General features: G+C 42.3%; 1 protein-coding gene across 1 annotated transcript in view; it reads right to left on the bottom strand.

Moving 5' to 3' along the window:
- Window positions 1-14,603: 14,603 nt before the first annotated feature.
- Window positions 14,604-20,954, bottom strand: part of adgb (androglobin) — a gene marked incomplete at both ends in the record, with an annotated part of 172,218 nt that continues 165,867 nt past the window's right edge. Inside the window, one exon of the mRNA XM_080744164.1 lies at window positions 14,604-14,743. Within this exon, the coding sequence (XP_080600290.1) occupies window positions 14,604-14,743 (140 nt within the window). The remainder of the gene's footprint in view (window positions 14,744-20,954) is intronic.

Below are 20,954 nucleotides of genomic sequence, written 5' to 3'. Positions count from 1 at the left end.
TCAACACCACAGTCCTCAGCCTGTGTAGCTTTATCAATCCAAAGCACCGCCCGATAGTAGGATGTTGGCCCGGTTGGCCCGCCCTCAGCCCTCCATTTCCTGCCTGACAGATTCAGAGCTCTGAATCTTTTTTGAGCGATTAGTATACTGTAAATCAGGGGTTCCCAAACTTTTTTGTCTCAGGGCACCACATAAATATTTTTTTAATCCGAGGCACCCCTACATTATAATTTTCACTCCCACAACCTTATTTATAGCATATCTATATATATCGTTGTCGGGTGGAAACCTTGTATGTCCAAAACCGTTTTGTATTTATCATCCATAAAATGTACTAAACTAGTGAAAACAGCAGATCTACAAGCACACAACGTGTGTGCATGTAGATCGTCTGTTTTCACTAGTTTTGTGTGACAGTCTTGTATGATGAAGCAGGGCTTTACTTTACCAAAAGACGTACACATTTGAAACTTGGAGATACGAGGTTTCTGCCTGATAGTGACGATATTTTAGTGATTATGTTGCGAGGAAAACGTTGAGATAACAGCCATTTTGGTTAGAACTGACTGAAAATAACTTTGTACTTCAAGTTTAAAATGATACTAAATATATTCCAAGTGTCAAGTGTCCAAATAAAATCCAAAAATTATCAAATTATCTCACGGCACCCCTGGACTGCCGTCACGGCACCCCAGGGTGCCCCGTCACCCACTTTGAAAACCCCTGCTGTAAATGATTACATATAGTAGGCCTATACTGTAAGTGATTACATCTAGTATACTGCAAGTGTACATCTAGTATACTGCAAGTGTACATCTAGTATACTGCAAGTGTACATCTAGTATACTGCAAGTGATTACATCTAGTATACTGTAAGTGATTACATCTAGTATACTGTAAGTGATTACATCTAGTATACTGCAAGTGATTACATCTAGTATACTGTAAGTGATTACATCTAGTATACTGTAAGTGATTACATCTAGTATACTGTAAGTGATTACATCTAGTATACTGTAAGTGATTACATCTAGTATACTGCAAGTGATTACATCTAGTATACTGTAAGTGATTACATCTAGTATACTGCAAGTGATTACATCTAGTATACTGCAAGTGATTACATCTAGTATACTGCAAGTGATTACATCTAGTATACTGTAAGTGATTACATCTAGTATACTGTAAGTGATTACATCTAGTATACTGCAAGTGATTACATCTAGTATACTGTAAGTGATTACATCTAGTATACTGTAAGTGATTACATCTAGTATACTGCAAGTGATTACATCTAGTATACTGTAAGTGATTACATCTAGTATACTGTAAGTGATTACATCTAGTATACTGTAAGTGATTACATCTAGTATACTGTAAGTGAACACTGGCATTAGGCTACTTTCCTCAACTTCCCCAAATGGGAAAGCATTTGAAAACCCACAACCATTTAAAAACTGTCACGATAGGCCTGTTGTGTCCACACACACGCGCACAGCCGCACACACACAATACCCCCTCAGGCTCTCACACACCTCCCACAACACTTAAAACACACACCACCCACACACACCTGCTCAGCGCGTACATACATACATACGTACAGTATATGGATATTTTTAGAAGTACCAATGTACATAGCACCTTCAAGCAACACAAGGTGTGCCATGGCTAATGTACATACTTTGCTATTTCTATTTCTTCACATTATCCTTATTCTCTAATATCCTTAATTAGTGGCCAAGTCACAAAGTGGCTGAGGCCACTCATTGATATTGGTGTTTCCATTATTATTATTATTATGCCACTTTTTCTGTCCTGGCTTGACCGTGGAACAAAATGCATCAAATCCCGAATGCAGCGTCTGATTGCCGTGAAAGGCCCAAGAACCCGTGGCACCCTTTTCCCTTTGGCCTATTATAGCGCCACCAGCAGGCCAAAAAAAACTACCTGACCTGCCGAAGGCCTGTTCTCGGAAGAACACTGCTTATAGATTTTCTTTGATTTCTTTTCCCACTTTTCTTGCTTTTCCTGCTTTTTTCCCCTTGCAGCTTTTTTGCTTTCCTACTTTTTCCAGGCTTGGCCACTTTATCGCTGCTTGCAGCTTTATTTATTTTGTGTTATCTTGGCTGCTACAATGCCGAAGAACACAAACCTTGCATACATGAGGTAAAAATAACATCTTGAATCTTGAAATATAATAACTGGATGACACTCAGCTCAAAGGCACACTGATTGAAAAAGGATACTTAAGTAAATGAGACCCGATTTCCCCAGAGACTGAAAGTCTTTTTTTTTTTACGATGGAGTCTTCCCAATCTGTAGTCTCTGCCTGTAATTCAAACAGTTTCATTATTCCCTGTGATTGGTGAATGTTATTACACTGTCCCAACAGGGGGGTAAAACCAGTGGCGTCAGTTCATAAAAACCAGTCTTGTTGCCATACCTTAGCAACAGGTATGATACATTTATTTTAAGAAGTATATTTTATTTTTTCTCACGTTTCTACGGTTTCTTGGGCTGGATATGGCAGCCTGGAACGGTTGTTCAAGTGCAGCTAAACTTGGAATGTTAGTAAACGTGCCACAATTAACAATAACGCATTGCACCTGTGCAGCTGACCTGCGGAACTTGGGAATATACCATTTTGTCAAGATGGGGAGAATGCAAGTGTGGAGAATATAATTATAATACCTGTTAAAGTGACCATTTTGTTCACGGATTTATATTTAAAAGCAACTTCTATTTTCCCCCCTGGACCCAGGGGTATGGCAGCTGCATACCTCTGCCATACCCAATTGACGCCCCTGCTATAGCCCGTTGCTTTATTGGCAACCCGATGCTCTGCTGCGCAAATTCAACACTGAGCAATGGCGTTGTAATGTAATCATCTCAAACCAGAGGCGATCAGCTTGCCGATCCAAGGAGCGGCTGTGATGTTATTCAAGGTAAATGTGTGTATCCTCCCATCTGACAGATTAGTCTGTTGGGCCACATAACATACTGGAGCTCTCAAGTGACGATATCCTGCAGGGTCGTGCCATGGCCATTGGGAAAAGCGGGACAACTCCTGAACGGCCGGTTCATTCCAGGCCGGCCATTAGGGGAAAAAAATTTAATAAAATGTCGGCCTTCGTTCCATTTTGGGGGCTGGGCGGCCAACAAAGTATATCGTCACTGTCGGACAGAAACCTTGTATCTCCAAGTTTCAAATGTATAATTTTTTTTCGCAGTAAAGCCCTGCTTCATCATACAAGGCTGTTGCACAAAAGTAGTGAAAACAGCAGATCTGCAAGCACACAACGCCTCGCGGTGCGAGGCGTTGTGTGCTTGTAGATCGGCTGCTTGTAGATCGGCTGTTTTCACTATCAATTATTTTTAAAATGTTAAATACAAAACAAACGGCTTTGGACATTTCCACGACAAAATATAACTCATGTACAGTAATTGTCCCACTTGCTTGTCACTTGTCATGATCTGAAATGGCAAATCTTTGAGTAGCAGCAGCGCTATGGAGAGAGATCTCTCTATAGCACGCAATGAGGGCCTCAGCAACTCTTTTTCCCGGGCTGAATCAGGGGCCCAGCACGTCCCTGATATCCTGTCACTGTTTGATGAGTGCTGAGCCAGATGAGACAATACCTGAACCACTTAAGCTATGTAGTCTCACTGGGCTTGAGTTACAACTGTACTTTGACCACCGTCGATGATAGTGAAAATAAGTATTTATCACTCTTGGGGCCCCTGATTCAGCCCGGGAAAAATAGTTGGAGTGGCCCTCATTGCGCGCTATAGAGAGAGATCTCTCTCTCTAGCGCTGCTGCTACTCAAAGATTTGCCATTTCAGATCATGACAAGTGACAAGCCAGTGGGCCAATTACATGAGTTATATTTCGTCGTTGTCGGGTGGAAACCTTGTATGTCCAAAACCGTTTGTTTTGTATTGGGGCCATTGGGCCCCAATAATGTATTTATCATTTAAAAAATGATTTAAACTAGTGAAAACAGCCGATCTACAGTGTGCTTGTAGATCTGCTGTTTTCACTATTTTGTGCGACTGCCTTCTATGATGAAGCAGGGCTTTGCTTTGCGAAAAAATTTACAAAATGGAACGAAGGCCGACATTTTATTTTTATGAGCCGGCCGCTCGGGAGTTGTCCCGCTTTTCCCAATGGCCAGCACGTCCCTGATAGATATATATTTCATTTGTATGTGCTCGTTCATATTAGGTAGCCAGCATGTCTATCTATGGAGAATCCTTTTGGGTAAAGTGTCTGTGCCTCTGAGGCTGTTCATCATCGTTGTTTTGGTATAATGTCTCACAGAAAGCCATAATATCAAGTTAACTCCAGAGTTGTTTAAAGTTTTGGTGTCACACCAACCCTAGTAGCCTAGATCAGGGATTCCCAAACTTTTTTGTCTCAGGGCACCCCATGAATATTTGTTTTAATCCGAGGCACCCCTACATTATAATTTTCACTCCCAGCACCTTATATTTATAGCATATCGTCGTTGTCGGGTGGAAACCTTGTATGTCCAAAACCGTTGATTTTGTATTTATCATCTATAAAATGTACAAAAACTAGTGAAAACAGCAGATCTACAAGCACACAACCAAATAAATTCCAAACATTATCAAATGATCTCGCTGCACCCCTGGACTGCCGTCACGGCACCCCAGGGTGCCCCGGCATCACCCACTTTGAAAACCCCTGGCCTAGTAAATGGAGCACATTAATATGTCGACTGACGGCTTGATGTAAAGACGTCATATGTAACCCACAATGTGTATAAAACCTTTGTATCACTGTGTTTACATAGGAAGAATTGATCTGGAACCACGTCGTTCTGATGCTTGTAAGATCCCTTTCCTGCAATAAAACCAATTACTATTATAACTTATAAGATGTTTCCTCCGTTTATTGATCATTATTTCACTGTCCGATAGATATGGGGTATGAAAAACGAAGCTATCAGTCGACACCAAATGTCTTCTCCTAAAATAGCCACTCTACATGCTCACAACAACGCATGTCGGCTATTTTTGGCTAATGTTAACCCAAGAATATATGGACGCTGGGGTTCAAGTGGTAAATTCACAGGGAATTTCAGGGAGGCCACGAAGGCCATGGCCGTCGTTTCCCCTCAAAAAATGGCATGACCTGAGGTCACAGTGGCCTTAATGCCCCGCTGACTGTGTACCCCTTTCTCCTATGTCTCTTTCCTGTCAATATGTAGACACCAGTGTCTTTCTCGTCTTGTGATAATCCTTAATCTTTAAAATTCAATGAATTATTTCAATTGCGTTTTTTTCTTTTTCTTTGTTGTGACTCGACACTGGTCACTTCTTTTTTTGCACAGACTTTGGACACTTTTTTGGCTATGCACTTTTTCTTTTATTTAGGCTAAGCATTATTATTATTGTCTTGGCGCAAACACTTATGCATACTGTAAATATGTGTATATTTCTTTGGCACTACGTTGAGAAGTAGTTCCTAATGTTTGAATGACTGGACCATTGTAAGTTCTTTGAGTTTGCAATATGCTTAGAAAAGTCCCTTAAAATTGCAATCCTTTACAGAAACGTTAGTACAACTTTTGTTGTTGTGTTCTGTCTCGACACTTTATGTATATATATATATATATATATATATATATATATATATATATATATATATATATATATATATATAATATATATCTTTTTTAACTTAATTGCTCTGTATGGTTGATTCTCCTGTATTGTTGATTCTTCTTTCTTTTTGTCGCTCGGCTGTACACAACAGTCCTTTTCTTTTTTTCTTACTGTCCTGTAACCTTTAACTGCTGTACCTTCTGGGTGACTTAATTTCCCCCTTGGGATAATAAAGGTCTATCTATCTATCTATCTAATTGACAAAAATATTGTCTTATTTCCTGCCCTGGCATTTAGCCTTTGTGTCTTCAAAAATGGATAACACCAAATGCCAAGTGGCTTTGCCCCTAAAATGACAAAATTCCACGTGCCTGACACACATGTATGCATGCATGTATGCACACACACCATATACTGTACCTTACACATATTGCATGCACTGCACAATCCTGTGTGTTCATTTAACTGAGAATGAAAAGAAATTGACACTCAAGGATGTTACCGTGCATGTGACTGCAATGTGCTAAGCATGGATGTGCACACAGATCAATAGCACGCGCTACAGTTGAAGGAGTGCTTACACACGTTAGGATAGGGAAGTTAGGATGGGGAAGCAATTCTTTAGTGCCAGCTTTAGTGCAGTCAACAGTGATATGGATTCCTGCTGCAGTCTGCTATAGCATCTCAATAATGTTTTCTAAGCACCTATATATTCGCTATACCCTTTCCCGATAGACATTAGAGCCTCAGCGGACACAAAAGATTTGGTATGGAGGGGGGGGGGGGGGGGGGGGGGGGGAAGACAGATAGAGATAGATAGATAGATAGATAGATAGATACCTTTATTATCCCAAGGGGGAAAATCAGTTGCCCAGAGGCAGCACAGCAGTATACGGTTATTTACAAAGTTATAGAGAAGTAAGAAAAAATGAAGATAAAGAAAATAAAAAAACAAGAACAGAGTACAGTAAGAGCAAGGTACGTCAAGAAAGGGAACAAATAATATATATATATATATATATATATATATATATATATATATATACATAAAGTGTCCTGCACAACTCTCAATATAGCCAAGTCTGGCCAATACAATGTTAAGGGTCACACAGAAGAAAAAAGACGGAAAAAAGTGAGAAAAAAAGAGAGAAAGAAGGAAAATACTGCGGAGCTACAACCAAACGGTCTTCCCGCAAGGGGCGACCAACTATGACAGTTTCTGAATATCAATATCAATTAGCATATCTGTCAGGTAATGTAGGCATCCAGTACCTGCGAGGCATCTTGGGACACTCCACCTATGAACCTCCCACCCAGACAACCACACACTTTATTTAACAGTTTGCAGAGACATGTACAGGGAAGTACAGTACAATACAAGGTCTGCTAAAAGGATTTTTCAAAGAAAGCCTATCGTATGGCTTGTTTCCATCGGGGTCCTGGCCTGGGTACTCAATTCATCAAGAGGAAAAAAAAAACAGTGTGGTTGTCTGCCCACACATTTACAAAACCCCACGACCCCCACCCACCCCCACCCACTCGCGCATCTTTAAAGTTGAGTTTAAAGATGCCTCACAACTAGAAGGTCCTGGGTTCGTTACCCGCTGGGGACGCTGTAGGCGCTGGGAGCGTGTTCTCTCCTCCACGTCATCAGTTCCCATTGGTGAAAGGGCCTTTCTGTGTGGAGTTTGCATGTTCTCCCCGTGTCTCCTAGGGTATAGGTACTAGAGCCCTGCACGGGCCTGAAATGTGCAAAATGTTCCGAGCATGGTTCTGAGCCTGGCCCGGCCCTAGCTAGGCCCGCTGGTGAGATACAGAAACGGCCCGAGCCCGGACCGTTTTGGCAGGCAGGGCCGGGCCCTGGTCGGGTCCCGTCGGGCTTACAGGACTCTAGTAGGTACCCTCACAAAAACATGCAGTAATCCTGGTCTCTATACTGCCTCCCCCTGGCCAGCCGGGGCACCTGATGGATGGGAATGGAACTGGTTGGAATAACGTGTTCCTTCCACGCGCTACGTCCAGCAGGGGAAGCTCCCCTCTGTCAGGTGAAAAGAAGCGGTTGGCCTCCTCATGCATAGCATGCGAAGTATGAGGTCAGTCCGTTGCTCTCCCCAGGTTGGCAGAGGGAGTGTAGCGCCCAGGGTTACACTAGATAATTGACACCGGGTGAAAAAATGGGTTACAAAAATGTAACTTTGGATGCAAGGGACAGCTGTCAACCACCGCCTGTGCTTTTGAGTGGCAGCTCGCCTATCTCACCGTGTCACACACTCCAGAGCTCAGCCAGTGCACAAAGAAAGCTGGACTATGGATTTACACACTTTACATTACCCCCCCCACACACACACACACACACACACACACACACACACACACACACACACACACACACACACACACACACACACACACACACACACACACACACACACACACACACACACACACACACACACACACACACACCCCTCTACGTACTCGCTACGTTATCGACCCCTCAGCTGTTTGACCTTCAGGTGAGGAGTCATTTCTGTCCAGTGTCCCCCCAGTGACGCTGCACATGACTGCACACTGACAAGGAAGGACAACTTGGGGGGATTAAGTGAATAAGAGAGATTAAATTAGAATTCCTCATTGCATCGACGGGGGCCAGAGATAGAAACGCAGCAGAACAACCAGATATTCTGGAGCCGGGGGTTGGCTCATTTACTCTGAGTATTTATTTGCTTATTTGACACACAGTTTTGTGTTGTTTTGTCCTCCAGTCAGGGACGTGCAAAGAATGTTAGAGAGGCAGGGGCTGAAATGTCTAAAAGGGCCTTTTGGTGAAAATATTGAAAATAGCCAACCTCCAAGCTCACAAGGCGTCGCGCTGCGACACTTGTGAGCTTGGAGGTCGGCTATTTTCGGTACTTGAAACCACACTGAACAATAAGGTATAATCAAGTCAATACTGGAGATGTTGCGTATGGCATGTGGGCTATTTTTACACAGAGAGTGCATTTCTTTCAACATAAGATGCTGCATTCAAGTTCAGTAGAGTTTGGACAAGGCAATTCTCTTGAATGCTGACTTCAGGTATGGCATGGAAAGAGGGCATTTGCATTTCTTTCAGCATAGTAAAAACTGCATTCATGCTCTGGAGAGGACACTTTTTACAGACGGATAAAAGGGCTCAAGCCCCCTTTGATGTCTATGTGTGCACATGCCTGGCTGTTTTGGGGGGGGTGTAGCAACTCATAATGTAATAACGGCTCATAATGTAATAAGGGCTCATAATGTAATAATTAAAATGTAATAAAAACTCATAATGTAATAATCAGCTCATAATGTAATAAAAAAACGAGCGCATAACGTAATAATGGATTTTTCAATAATGTAATAATGTAATAATGTGTTACATTAAGAACCTCCACATAGGAGGCTCATAATGTAATACAACTTCATAATGTAATAATGTATTTTTTATTACAATATGAGCTGATTATTACATTATGAGCTTTTATTACATTTTAATTACTACATTATGCACTTGTTTTTATTACATTATGAGCTGATTATTACATTTTGAGTTTTTATTACATGTTTTTATTACATTATGAGCCCTTATTACATTATGAGTTGCTACACACACTGCCAACTTTGTTGATGAAGAATGGAAAACAAAGCTAAACATGCAGCAAATGAATACATATGGGGATCATTTAGCTGTACAAAGAGCATCCACAATGTTCAACATACAGTTCGTGGTTGTATCGACACTGGGTGTTGATGCAACATCGATAAAATCCCCATGTGGTCGGGTTAGTCTAGCCCTCACTCTGGTCCTGACTCTGTACCTCACTCTGGCCCTGACTCGGTCCCTCACTCTGGCCCAGGGCCGGATTTATAATAGGGCTTGACGTGCTGAAGCACAGGGCATCAACAACCACAGGGGGGCACCAGAGGATCAACTGTAAACAAAAGATATTCACATGAGCTAAGCTAAGCTAAGCTAACCTAACGTTGCTGTCTGTAATGACTGGTTACACTTAAGGGTTTTGAAGAAACGTTAGGTGGATACTAGTATGCACAACTCCAAAAGAACTGGTGCACTATTGTGTTGGAGCGCCTCAGTGCGGCTGCATAGTTAAGGTGCTATCTATCCCTGATTGATTGATTGATTGATTGATTGATTGATTGATTGATTGAAGACTTTCAAACTAGGTCCAAGCACATGGCACCATGAAGGGTAAATCCTGCCCTGCTCTGGCCCTAAATCTGGCCCTCACTCTGGCCCTGACCCGGTACCTCACTCTGGCCTTAAGTCTGGACAGATCGAAGTGGTGCGCTCTTTGAATCAAGTGTGTGACTGGTCCATCAAGGCTTACATAATGGTCCCCATGACCTTCGGCAAAGTGGCCAAGAACTAGCAATGGCAGACAGTCGTCATACTGACCATAAGGGGATATTATCGATGTTGCATCAACACCCAGTGTCGATACAATCACGAACTGTGTGTTGAACATTGTGGATGCTCTTTGTACAGCTGAATGATCCCCATATGTATTCTTTAGCAGATAGTTGCTCCATTCTTCATCAACAAAGTTGGCAGTGTGTGTAGCAACTCATAATGTAATAAGGGCTCATAATGTAATAAAAACATGTAATAAAAACTCATAATGTAATAATCAGCTCATAATGTAATAAAAAAGAAGCGCATAATGTAATAATTAAAATGTAATAAAAGCTCATAATGTAATAATCAGCTCATAATGTAATAAAAAATACATTATTACATTATGAAGTTTTATTACATTATGAGCCTCCTATGTGGAGGTTCTTAATGTAACACATTATTACATTATTGAAAAATCCATTATTACGTTATGCACTCATTTTTTTTATTACATTATGAGCTGATTATTACATTATGAGTTTTTATTACATTTTTCTTATTACATTATGAGCCCTTATTACATTATGAGCCGTTATTACATTATGAGTTGCTACAGGGTGAAAGGAGGAGCAGTAGAGAGGCAGGGGTGGAAAAAGTAAAAAATGTGTTGCGATGCGATTCGTTGGGAGCATAATAGGTCGGCCATTTTCAAATAGCCTAGGTATAAAACAGGGCTTAAGTGGTTCATCTATGTTTTAACTAGTAAGTTTTCAAATAAATGTAGTGGGGTAAAATTACAATATAAAAAAGTAAAAGAAGAAATATTGGAAATTGGAAATACTCAAGTAAAGTACAAATGCCTCAACATTGTACTACAGTACTTAAAGGAGGACTTTGCCACTTTTCAACCCATCTTCATATAATAGGTCCTCACTAATGTTCATAATAAAATAGCAAAAAAAAAAAAATCTACTCGGTCCAAGTCTCTTATAGGAGAGCTGTGGGAAGTTCAGAAATCCATCGTCTTGTGACATCATCATTTTCAAAATAAAATGAAAAAAAGTCAATATTTTAGAAAAAAATATTTCGATTTTTATTATCGCAAGAACAATGGCTTCCACTTTAACATTGCAACTTTTCAGGAGTAGAAAGCCTGCATTTTCTATTAGCTTGGATTCCCAATCGATGATGTCACAAGACGATGGGTTTCTGACCTGCCCACAACCAACCTCTGAGGAAAAATAAATAAAAAAAAATAAAAAGCAATTTTTTTGTGAGGACCAATTATTTGAAGATAGGTTGAAAAGTGGTGAAGTACTCCTTTAAGTAAATGTTTAATGTACTTAGTTACTTTACACCACTGAGCAGTAGTGAGGTTACAGTGCATGGAGGAAGCTACGACCAGGTCAGCATTTCTGTCTGTTCATCTGGGTGCCATCCAGAGATAGATAGACAGAGAGAGAAGGTGTAGGATTACTGCAGTAAAGCCAGTGTGTGAGCTCTCACCTTAATCCCACTGGTGTGAGCGTTCCATCAACGTGGAGGTTGTGGTAGTGTGGTACACTGTCCTCCCATCATCAGAGCTGAGTGACAGTGGTGATCTGAAATCACCCTCCTCCGTCTAGATCATATGGGCAACTGGCTGCATGCCTGGGGGCCACATGCGGCCCCCACCTTCACTTAATGCGGCCCACGGGTTAATATCAGAAGAATACTGATACTGTATAGTATTGGTTCCAATCATGCAAACATGCACCCACTTTATTACTTCAGTCAATATTATAGTAGCTTAATGACTAGTATTACAATATTATTGTCTTTTTATGTCCTATGTATTTGTATAATTCATAAAGTTAGTATAAGTATAACTAAATGCATTTGAAATACCGTATACATGTTTTTAATTATTTCAGGATTCCAATTTAAAAAGAAAATCTAAAATAGAAGATCTACAAGCTCAAAACACACTGTGAAGCTTTTGGAGTTTGTAGATCTGCTATCTTTGCAATTTCGTTTTTGTGTGACATGAAGTGGGGCATTCATTTACGAAAAAAGTTAAAATAAGGAGTATGCAGTGTGGCCATTTGGAGTGAGAGTGGAAATAGTCCCTCTCTATCATCAAAGACAAAGTTACCCACGTGGACTAGAAGACACCCACTAGTCTAACACCTACTACAGCAGACCATCCTTGCCAGAGGTGGGGAGAGAACTGTAACAAACAACACAGACAGTACTGCATGTTGAGCAAAGAAAAAGAAAAGTTTGTGTGTCAGAGTATAAAAATTCCCAAATGGACTTATTAATGCCTGACTATACTTAGTTGCGTGCCGTGCAGAGATGGATTCGGCAGCTCTCGGCTAAAAAACAATGTGTGAACCCAAGGTTAATGTGATGTTACTCAGGGCTGGGGGGCTGTGCTGAGTTGAAGTGCACGTCTTTGTGTATTCTGTGCTGAAGATATCATATCTTCTGTAGCTCCATTTAAAAAAACAATTGTTCATGGGAAGTCATAGACACACACGTGCGATGCACGAGGCCGTGCGAGTTCAAGGTTACAGTTTTTCTGTCACTTCATCGAAGCACAAACCAACATTTGCCAATATTATCAAACAGCCGCTCTGATAGCGCGAACATATCGTCGCTGTCGGGTGGAAACCTTGTATGTCCAAAACTCTTCGTTTTGCATTTATCATTTAAAAAATGGTTTAAACTAGTGAAAACAGCCGATTTACAAGCACACAACGCCTCGCACCGTGAGGCGTTGTGTGCTTGTAGATCTGTTGTTTTCACTACCTTTGTGCGACGGTCTTGTATGATGAAGCAGGGCTTTACTTTGCGAAAAAACGTACAAATTTGAAACTTGGAGATACGAGGTTTCTGCCCGACAGTGACGATATGTTACTAATCCAGGAGGAATGGAATGAATGAGATGGGACGATAAGGCAATGCTTTGCACTGGGAACAAAGCCCTGTGGAGCCTCTGTCATGTGGCTGTAAGACCACAAACCGCGAACAAATCGAGTCTTTTGAACGGCTCTTTGAAATGAACGATGGGATCCGGTGTCGGGTCCAGATCTGCGCGCCTGCCATATTAACTCTGCACATCCGGCGGTTGCAACTGACGGCACACAATATGATGTTGTGATTGGCTTTTCCTCTTCAAACCTTTATTGAACAAGGACTAACAACATCCCCCAAAGTAACTTTTAATAATAAATAACAGTACTGCATTAATTCTTATTGCCTTTAATAATTGCGACCGTCAGGTCGCAGTTACTATCAAAACCTCCACAAACTGTGAGTCCGTCCGTCCGTCAGTCAGTCCGTCCGTCCGTCAGTCTGTCTGTCACACGTCACATGTCACACTTTTGCCCTGCTCATATCTCCGCAACCGTTGCCCCGATCCATGCCAGATTTTGCACACACACTCCTTGCCTGCCAAACTACAACCTCCAAGGACCCTGGGGGACCCCCAGATGTAAAAAATGACCAAATGTGCAAAAATGACCAAATGACCACCCTAACGGGGCTGCTCACGGGGAATTCCCGGGGACCACCGACTCCTGGTGCTCCAGAACGGATGCAAAAGTGGTGGCGCCCCCAGTGGAGGACCCCCTGCCACTGCAAGCGCACATAAAATGCCGTAACTCGGGCTAGGAGCGACCGGGAGAGCTGGGGCCGGTACCTATTCGTCCACCTCGGCGGCGCGGAGACCCCACCCCTCATTTCTCACATGCCCTCTTCTAGCGCCACCATGTGGCGGATTCTTGCAAAACACATTTTTGGACACTGCTCCTACAATTTTTGGCCTAAAATCACTCAAATCGGTACACAGTATGTCTACACTCATGTCATCAACATGGATCTGTCCCATATAGCGCCACCTTCAGGCCGACTTTTTAAAACACATTTTTGGACACTGCTCCTACAGATTTTGCCCTAAAATCACACAAATCGGTACACACTATGTCTACACTCAGCGCCACCATCAGGCCGATTTTTTTCAACCACATTTTTGGACACTGCTCCTACACATTTTGCCCTAAAATCACGCTGCGACCTGACGGTCGCTTATCTCCCGATTAGGGAGTCTTACTGGTAAATAACAGTATTGCATTAATTCTTATTGCCGAAAATTCCAAGTAACTTTTAATAATAAATAACAGTACTGAGGTACCCCCCTGAGGACCGGTGGTCTGCGAGACATCAGTGTGAGTCAGCCGTCCTGCGGGGGTTTCTCACCGCCGACCACGGGGCGAGGTCCGTGACTGACCGTGAGTGGTGGTCTCCCGGTGGAGGGTCGACGGATCCCCGCACGGTGGCCGTGAGTAGCCGCCCTGCGGGGGTCTCTCGCCACCGACCACGGACCTCGAGGAGCGGGGGTCAGCGGCTCCGTGGTCGGCGGCGAGAGACCCCCGCAGGGCGGCTACTCACGGCCACCGTGCAGGGATCCGTCGACCCTCCACCGGGAGACCACCATCACGTGTTGACCACCACCCCGTGGTGACCGCGGCGAGAGACCCCCGCAGGGCGGCTGACTCACGGCTACCGTGCGGGGATCCGTCGACCCTCCACTGGGAGACCCGATGGTCACCTCGCCTCGCCGATGACCGTCAACTCGCCTCGCCGGTGACGGTCAGCGGCTCCGTGGTCAGCGGCGGAGGTCTCGCCGCTGACCACAGGACCAGCGGCGGGGGCCTCGCTGCTGACCACCGGGGTGTCTCTCACCGCTGATATTTATAAAAGAAACTATTCACTATATTATTAATATAGAAACTATTTACTATATTATTATTATTACTATATTAACTCTTTTACTGCCACAGAATTTAACAAAAAGCTCAATCCACCGCCAGCTAAATTGAGAATTGTCGCTCATCTTTGAAGGCCTACTGGAGAAAATCTGTTTTGACTATAAAGACAACAATGATATGGCAACGAAGAATAGAATGTCTACTTTGTAACAGAAAAAGATTTCGAGTTTTTATCATGTTCTGTCCATTAGCTAGAAGCTGCAGAATATGGCCTAAAAACAGCTCTTTGAGAATATAAAGCTGAGAAAAATGCATTTTTGTGAAGAAGACATTTTCAGGCAGAAATCTCTCTTTAGCCTTTTATTGTTGGCTTCAGTAACATCACACCTATGATCAGTGGTTGTTTACAAACAAATTAAAAAAAATAAAAACAAGAAAAAGTGTTTTTTTTTTTTTTTTACACACTTTTAGTGTGTAAGAGCAGTAAGAGCAGTGCAGAACATTGACATAGTGACATGAGATTCAGCCAGAATCCTGCTTCAGCTTTCAGGGTTCTCTTTATCTCACACTTTTTAGGTTGAAGTACAGTACAAATGATTGTCTAGTTTTACAGGGGGGTGGGCTGTAAGGTATTAAGTGAATGACCTAGCTTTTCATTCAGCCTGCACAGGGCCTGGGGCTCCATTCTGTTTCACTACAGCCAGGCTCCTCCGGAAGGGCTCCACCGAGTCTGCTGAACTCTGCACCCCTACCACGTACACAAGCCTATGGTCGATCTGTAAATTATACAAATACATAATTACTATAAAATACATGAAAAATAGTACACCTCCAAGCTCACAACGCGTCACAGCAGAATGGGTGGAGGTTGGGGGCCTAATATTTTCATCAAAAGGCTGTTTTAGAAATTCTCTAACATTCTATGCACTTCACTGCTTACCACACAAATATATATATACACATATATATATAGTAATTATGTAAAAACAGCATTCATGGACTGGAGAGGGCACTTTTTACAGATGGATAAAAGGGCAGGGGCTCCAGCCCCCTTTGATGTCTATGTGAGCATGTGTCTGGTGCTAAGTCTGCTTTACAGAAAAAAGGTTTTTGTTCTTTACCTATCCTTGTCCTTGGACGACTACGATGTGGCAATGAAGAAGTAGGCTCATCATCGTCGACTCATCATCTAAAATCATAGCCAGGAAATTATCAAAAGGTTTATATGTAAACAAATCAATTTACAATTTTGACATTTAGCAAATGACTTACAATAACTTCATATGTAATACATAAAATGCAGATATAGTAAATAGTTACCATGCATTTACTGTCACAGTGAAATGCCCTTTATACCCTGTATGTATAATATATAAAATGTCACAATGCAACATAGCTCTGTTTACACAAAGCTGTACTCCCTCCAACTGTATATATGTTCCCCATTTTCAACAGTTTTTATTTGTAACACTTGCTTTGGCAATGTAAACGTATGTTTTCTCCTGCCAATAAAGCTCCTTTGAATTGAACTGAAAAGCTACATCATCATCATCAGAGATGTAGGCCTACTGATGATGATGATGATGATGATGACGACATAGGTCGAGGTGGGTACGTGCACCGTACGTGCATAGTACGTGCACGCGCGTGCACCGCACGTGCACCACACGTAAAAAGAAACCTCTCCCTCTCTCACACACACACGCATCGTACGCACACACAAACTAAGCCAATAAATCCTAAATTCCCATCAAATAATCCTAGTAGCTGTGCAGTGCACCGTACACTACACGCGGTACGTGCACGCGCGTGATAGGAACTCCACGTGTGTCCTGTGTAGCGACAAAAACAAACGCATGCACTTGGATCCTAACTGCTTGGATCAAGTTACTGATCCGGTCCGGATACGGAAACATTTCTTGCATGTATGTGTACGTGTAAATAGCCGGATGCAGTAGGCGGGCTCTAGACCGGATCCCAATGTCGGAGTGGCAACAGGTCGCAATGGAAAACCGTTACCCCATCTCACTGATAGAGACCAGGCTTCCACACGGATGCTCTGTTATCACACACAATACATACATGCACTGGATTTAAGTCTTACCACTTTGGACAATAGAATCATGGCCTCTGTTCTCCGAGGGGTCTCTACGCGGAAGCCATTCTTCGTTGGCCAAATCGTCCAGTTCGTCTGTCTCTTCGCGGTGGCGGCGGTGCATGGTCTCTGCTGCTGCGGCGATGTGAGCCCCCGGGCGGGGGGATCCATCCTGCACGGGGGTCAAGCTCCGTCGGGATCGGTTTCCACAATATCAGGAGGCTCTTGATCCACTTTTGGACCCCGGTTCTTCGTGACTGGCACCATCTTCAATCTTTTTATCTTCAATACCAACGGCTACAGTGGACTGGCACCATCTTCAATCTTTTTATCTTCAATACCAACGGCTACAGTGATCTTTTTCTCTTCTTCATCATCATCATCATCATCATCATCATCATCATCATCATCACGACCACCACCACCATTCATGGGCGCTGGTCCTGGGTCACCAACACGGGTAGGTTGTGTAATCCTAATTCTAACAAAGTTTATTTCTATCCGTGGATCTGCTGCTGCTGCTCCTCGGCCCGGGGGGGTTGGGTCGCGCTTCGGCGGAATGATACCAGCAAGTTGAGGCTGAGTTGGCCTACTACTTGGCCTAATACATCTCAATATTCTAGTACTGCTAAATACTACTACCTACTACAATTACTATACTACTAATACTATAAAACAACTGATTTCCGACAAAATGATCGCTTTAACCAACGTTTCTCTCTCTCTCTCTCTCTACTAACAGTCCGATGCAAAAAACAATATAATCCCTCAAGGCTAGCAGCTAGGCAGGCGGAGCCAGGACAGTCTGTTTACTTTTTTTTTTATGACGCGGTTTCCGGCTGTCCTCAAAACGACCCGACGACCAATTATACATTGAAAAGTTGCACAAGGACGTCTTTTATCATAATCCATAAAAAAACATCAAACGAACGAACGGCCGTATTGGCGCGCCTCACTCTCTAGAATTGGGGCGAACAGGAACGTTCAAAGCAGTATAAGAGTTAAAATAAACTATTACTATATTATTAATATAGTAAATAGTTTCTTTTAATAATAAATATTCTTTAAAGAAATGTGTTATTTTCCTGTGTTCAATAAGAATTAATAATCCATGTAGCTGTAGTATTCTAAAAACGACTGGGCACCGGTGGCTGTGTTGGGTGGCGAAAACAGCCGATCTACAAGCCCACAAAGCGTTGCGCTTGCTATGCGTTTTGAGCTTGTAGGTCTGCTGTTTTCAGCCATATTTGTGACGTCAGTCGCAAGCGCCGGAAGAGAGCAGAAAAGGCAGAGCGAGAAGATCGAGTACCGACACCGGTTCGCAGTAGGGAGCCGTTCCTTTGTAATGAACATGTGGTGGGAAAAGTACTCAAATTCTTTACTTAGGTAAAAGTATCAATGCTGCAATGTAGAAATACTCTGCCACACATAGAAGTTTGGAATTAAAATATACTTAAGTTAAAGTACAAAAGTATTGGTATCAAAATGCACTTAAAAGTAGCCTACCAATAGTAGAAAGTAATAATTATGCAAAATGTCCCATTTCACAAGTTTTCCAATGAATAAAATGTAGAAAAAACATTTGAAAATAGCCGATCTACCAGCTCACAATGCGTCGCAATGCGACGCATTGTGAGCTTGTAGATCGGCTATTTTCAAATGGCCGAAATCCATATATGGCCGAAATTTATATGATTTGTAATTATAATCAAAATCAACAAAGTGACTAAAGTAAATAAAATGAGTCTTTTGAACGGCTCTTTGAAAGGAACGGATCCCAGAGATCCAGCTCATTTCAAAGAACCATAAATCCTGTCTCAACAAACAATGGTTGACTAGATGAGGCCTGACACACTGACACACACAAACACACACACACACGCACACGCACACGCACACGCACACACTGATCTACAATCTCAGAAGCTTTACATCCGCAGCACCTTGTGAGCTTATAGATCGGCCATTTCTGCTGCATGACACCGCTGAAAGAAGTATACATCGGGCTAAAGGCTAACTTGGTCCAAACATTTGGTTGGATGAGCTCACAAAAAGCAATGACAGCGCACGCGCGCGCACACACACACACACACACACACACACACACACACACACACACACACACACACACACACACACACACACACACACACACACACACACACACACACACACACACACACACACACACACACACACACACACACACACTAGGGCTAGGAATAGTGATTTTTAGTATTCGAATTATTCAACCTCAAAGTATTCGAATAGTCGAATATTCGACAGGACTGGCCAAACTGTCAAATATTAAGTAAGCAAGAGGCGAACATTGTGAAAATAGCCGATGTATACATGCTCACAACGGCTCGCGTTGCGAGGCGTTGTGAGCATGTAGATCTGCTATTTTCACAATATTTCTGTGGAACCGAGTCACATTAAATGTAATACCTACAATTCCAAGTGCTTGTCAGGGTGGGGGCCCCCAGTTAAAATATGTTTATTTTGGGGGTCACACCGTCACAGCCTAAAAAGGTTTGAGAACCCCTGGTATAGAGCATTAACAAATTCATCCACCAGGGGCATTGACAACTCATTCTTATGACTTCCTATCTAGCCAAGCTTTATAAACTATATATTTTTTAAAGAGAAAACAAACAAAAAAAAAAAACAACGGTGAAGAACGTCGAATAGTGACTTTGATATTCGAATATTCGAATATTTGGTAAATGCCCTAACACACACACACACACACACACACACACACACACACACACACACACACACACACACACACACACACACACACACACACTAACCCAAATAATGACATTTAACCTGGCCTCAGCCCATTGGAACTTCTTGATGTCACAGTTACAAGTAGGTTAGTTTAGATAAATTGCAACAATGGTCCAATCTCACTCTGTAAGGGAATAAACCAAAAGGGAAGGCATTTCTCGGTATGCACACACCGCACACACACAAAATAACAATACCTGTTCCATGATGGAACAGGTATTGTTATTTTTCCATCTCAGAGGACCCACACGCATTAATGATAATTTCCCTTGCGCTGCAGGCACAGAATTGAACTATTCATTATTGTCAACCTTGAGAACAGCATAGTGGAGGATAATGAGAATATATTAACGTGCAGCGCCACTAGATGGCACCCTCTGCCCTTTCATTTTCAATTTGTCTGCCCATTGCTCAGACCGATCAGCTGATGCACACAGTGGGACAGGGACCAAATGGACCCTCTCCAGCACGGAGCAGAGATAGAGGGCATTTACATTAACCCATCAGCTTGGTTTGACAAGAACCACATGCTGATCAGCAGTTTTATATATCTATATTAAACCCATTCAGAACGGGTACACAGTATTGTGTATCATTATTTTATGCTTTAACTATTGAAAAATAGCAGATATACAAGCTCACAGCGCGGCACCAGCTTGTAGATCTGCTATTTTTTTAAAATCGTGAACATTTGAATTTTGACACGATTCTATAAATGTCTTTTGAATCCTTCTAAGGTTTAAAAAAAAAAAAAAAAAATGTTTATATGTCAGCAATCTGACTAGCCATCGTCAAAGAAAAGGTCCTTTTCACTTAATCGGAGCTCAGTTGGTCTGTTCTTGAGAGACTACTGTGTCAGTGGTTCTCAAACTTTTTCATGTGAAGGACCCTCAAACTGATATGTATTTGGCCACGGACCCCCATCTCAAAATATTTAGTTCCAGGGACCACCCAGAAGCAAAATTTGAGTTTTAAAAATACATATATTCAAAGATTTTCACGGCTTTTCAAAAATAGCAGATCTACAAGCTCGCAGCGCGGCACTCGGTGCCGCGCTGCGAGCTTGTAGATCTGCTATTTTTCAACAGTTAAAGCATTCAATAATCCTAAACCTAAATGGGTTAAAGGCCTAACCATGTATTTAATGGTCTGCTCTGCTTACTTGAACCCAAAGACATTTCATGAGAGTTATGTTGACGGACAGATGTCAGCTTCTATTCCAGCTGCAGTGTGTTATGGAGCCTATGGTGTGTGTCCCTGGGGACAGGAATGAACCAGTTGTATTGCTTTCTCTCA

This window comes from Nannobrachium achirus (assembly GCF_963921795.1).
Source record: "Nannobrachium achirus genome assembly, chromosome: 16".
Lineage (NCBI taxonomy): Eukaryota > Metazoa > Chordata > Actinopteri > Myctophiformes > Myctophidae > Nannobrachium > Nannobrachium achirus.
Note: the sequence above shows the minus strand (reverse complement) of the source record. Positions and strands in the feature narration are given on the sequence as shown.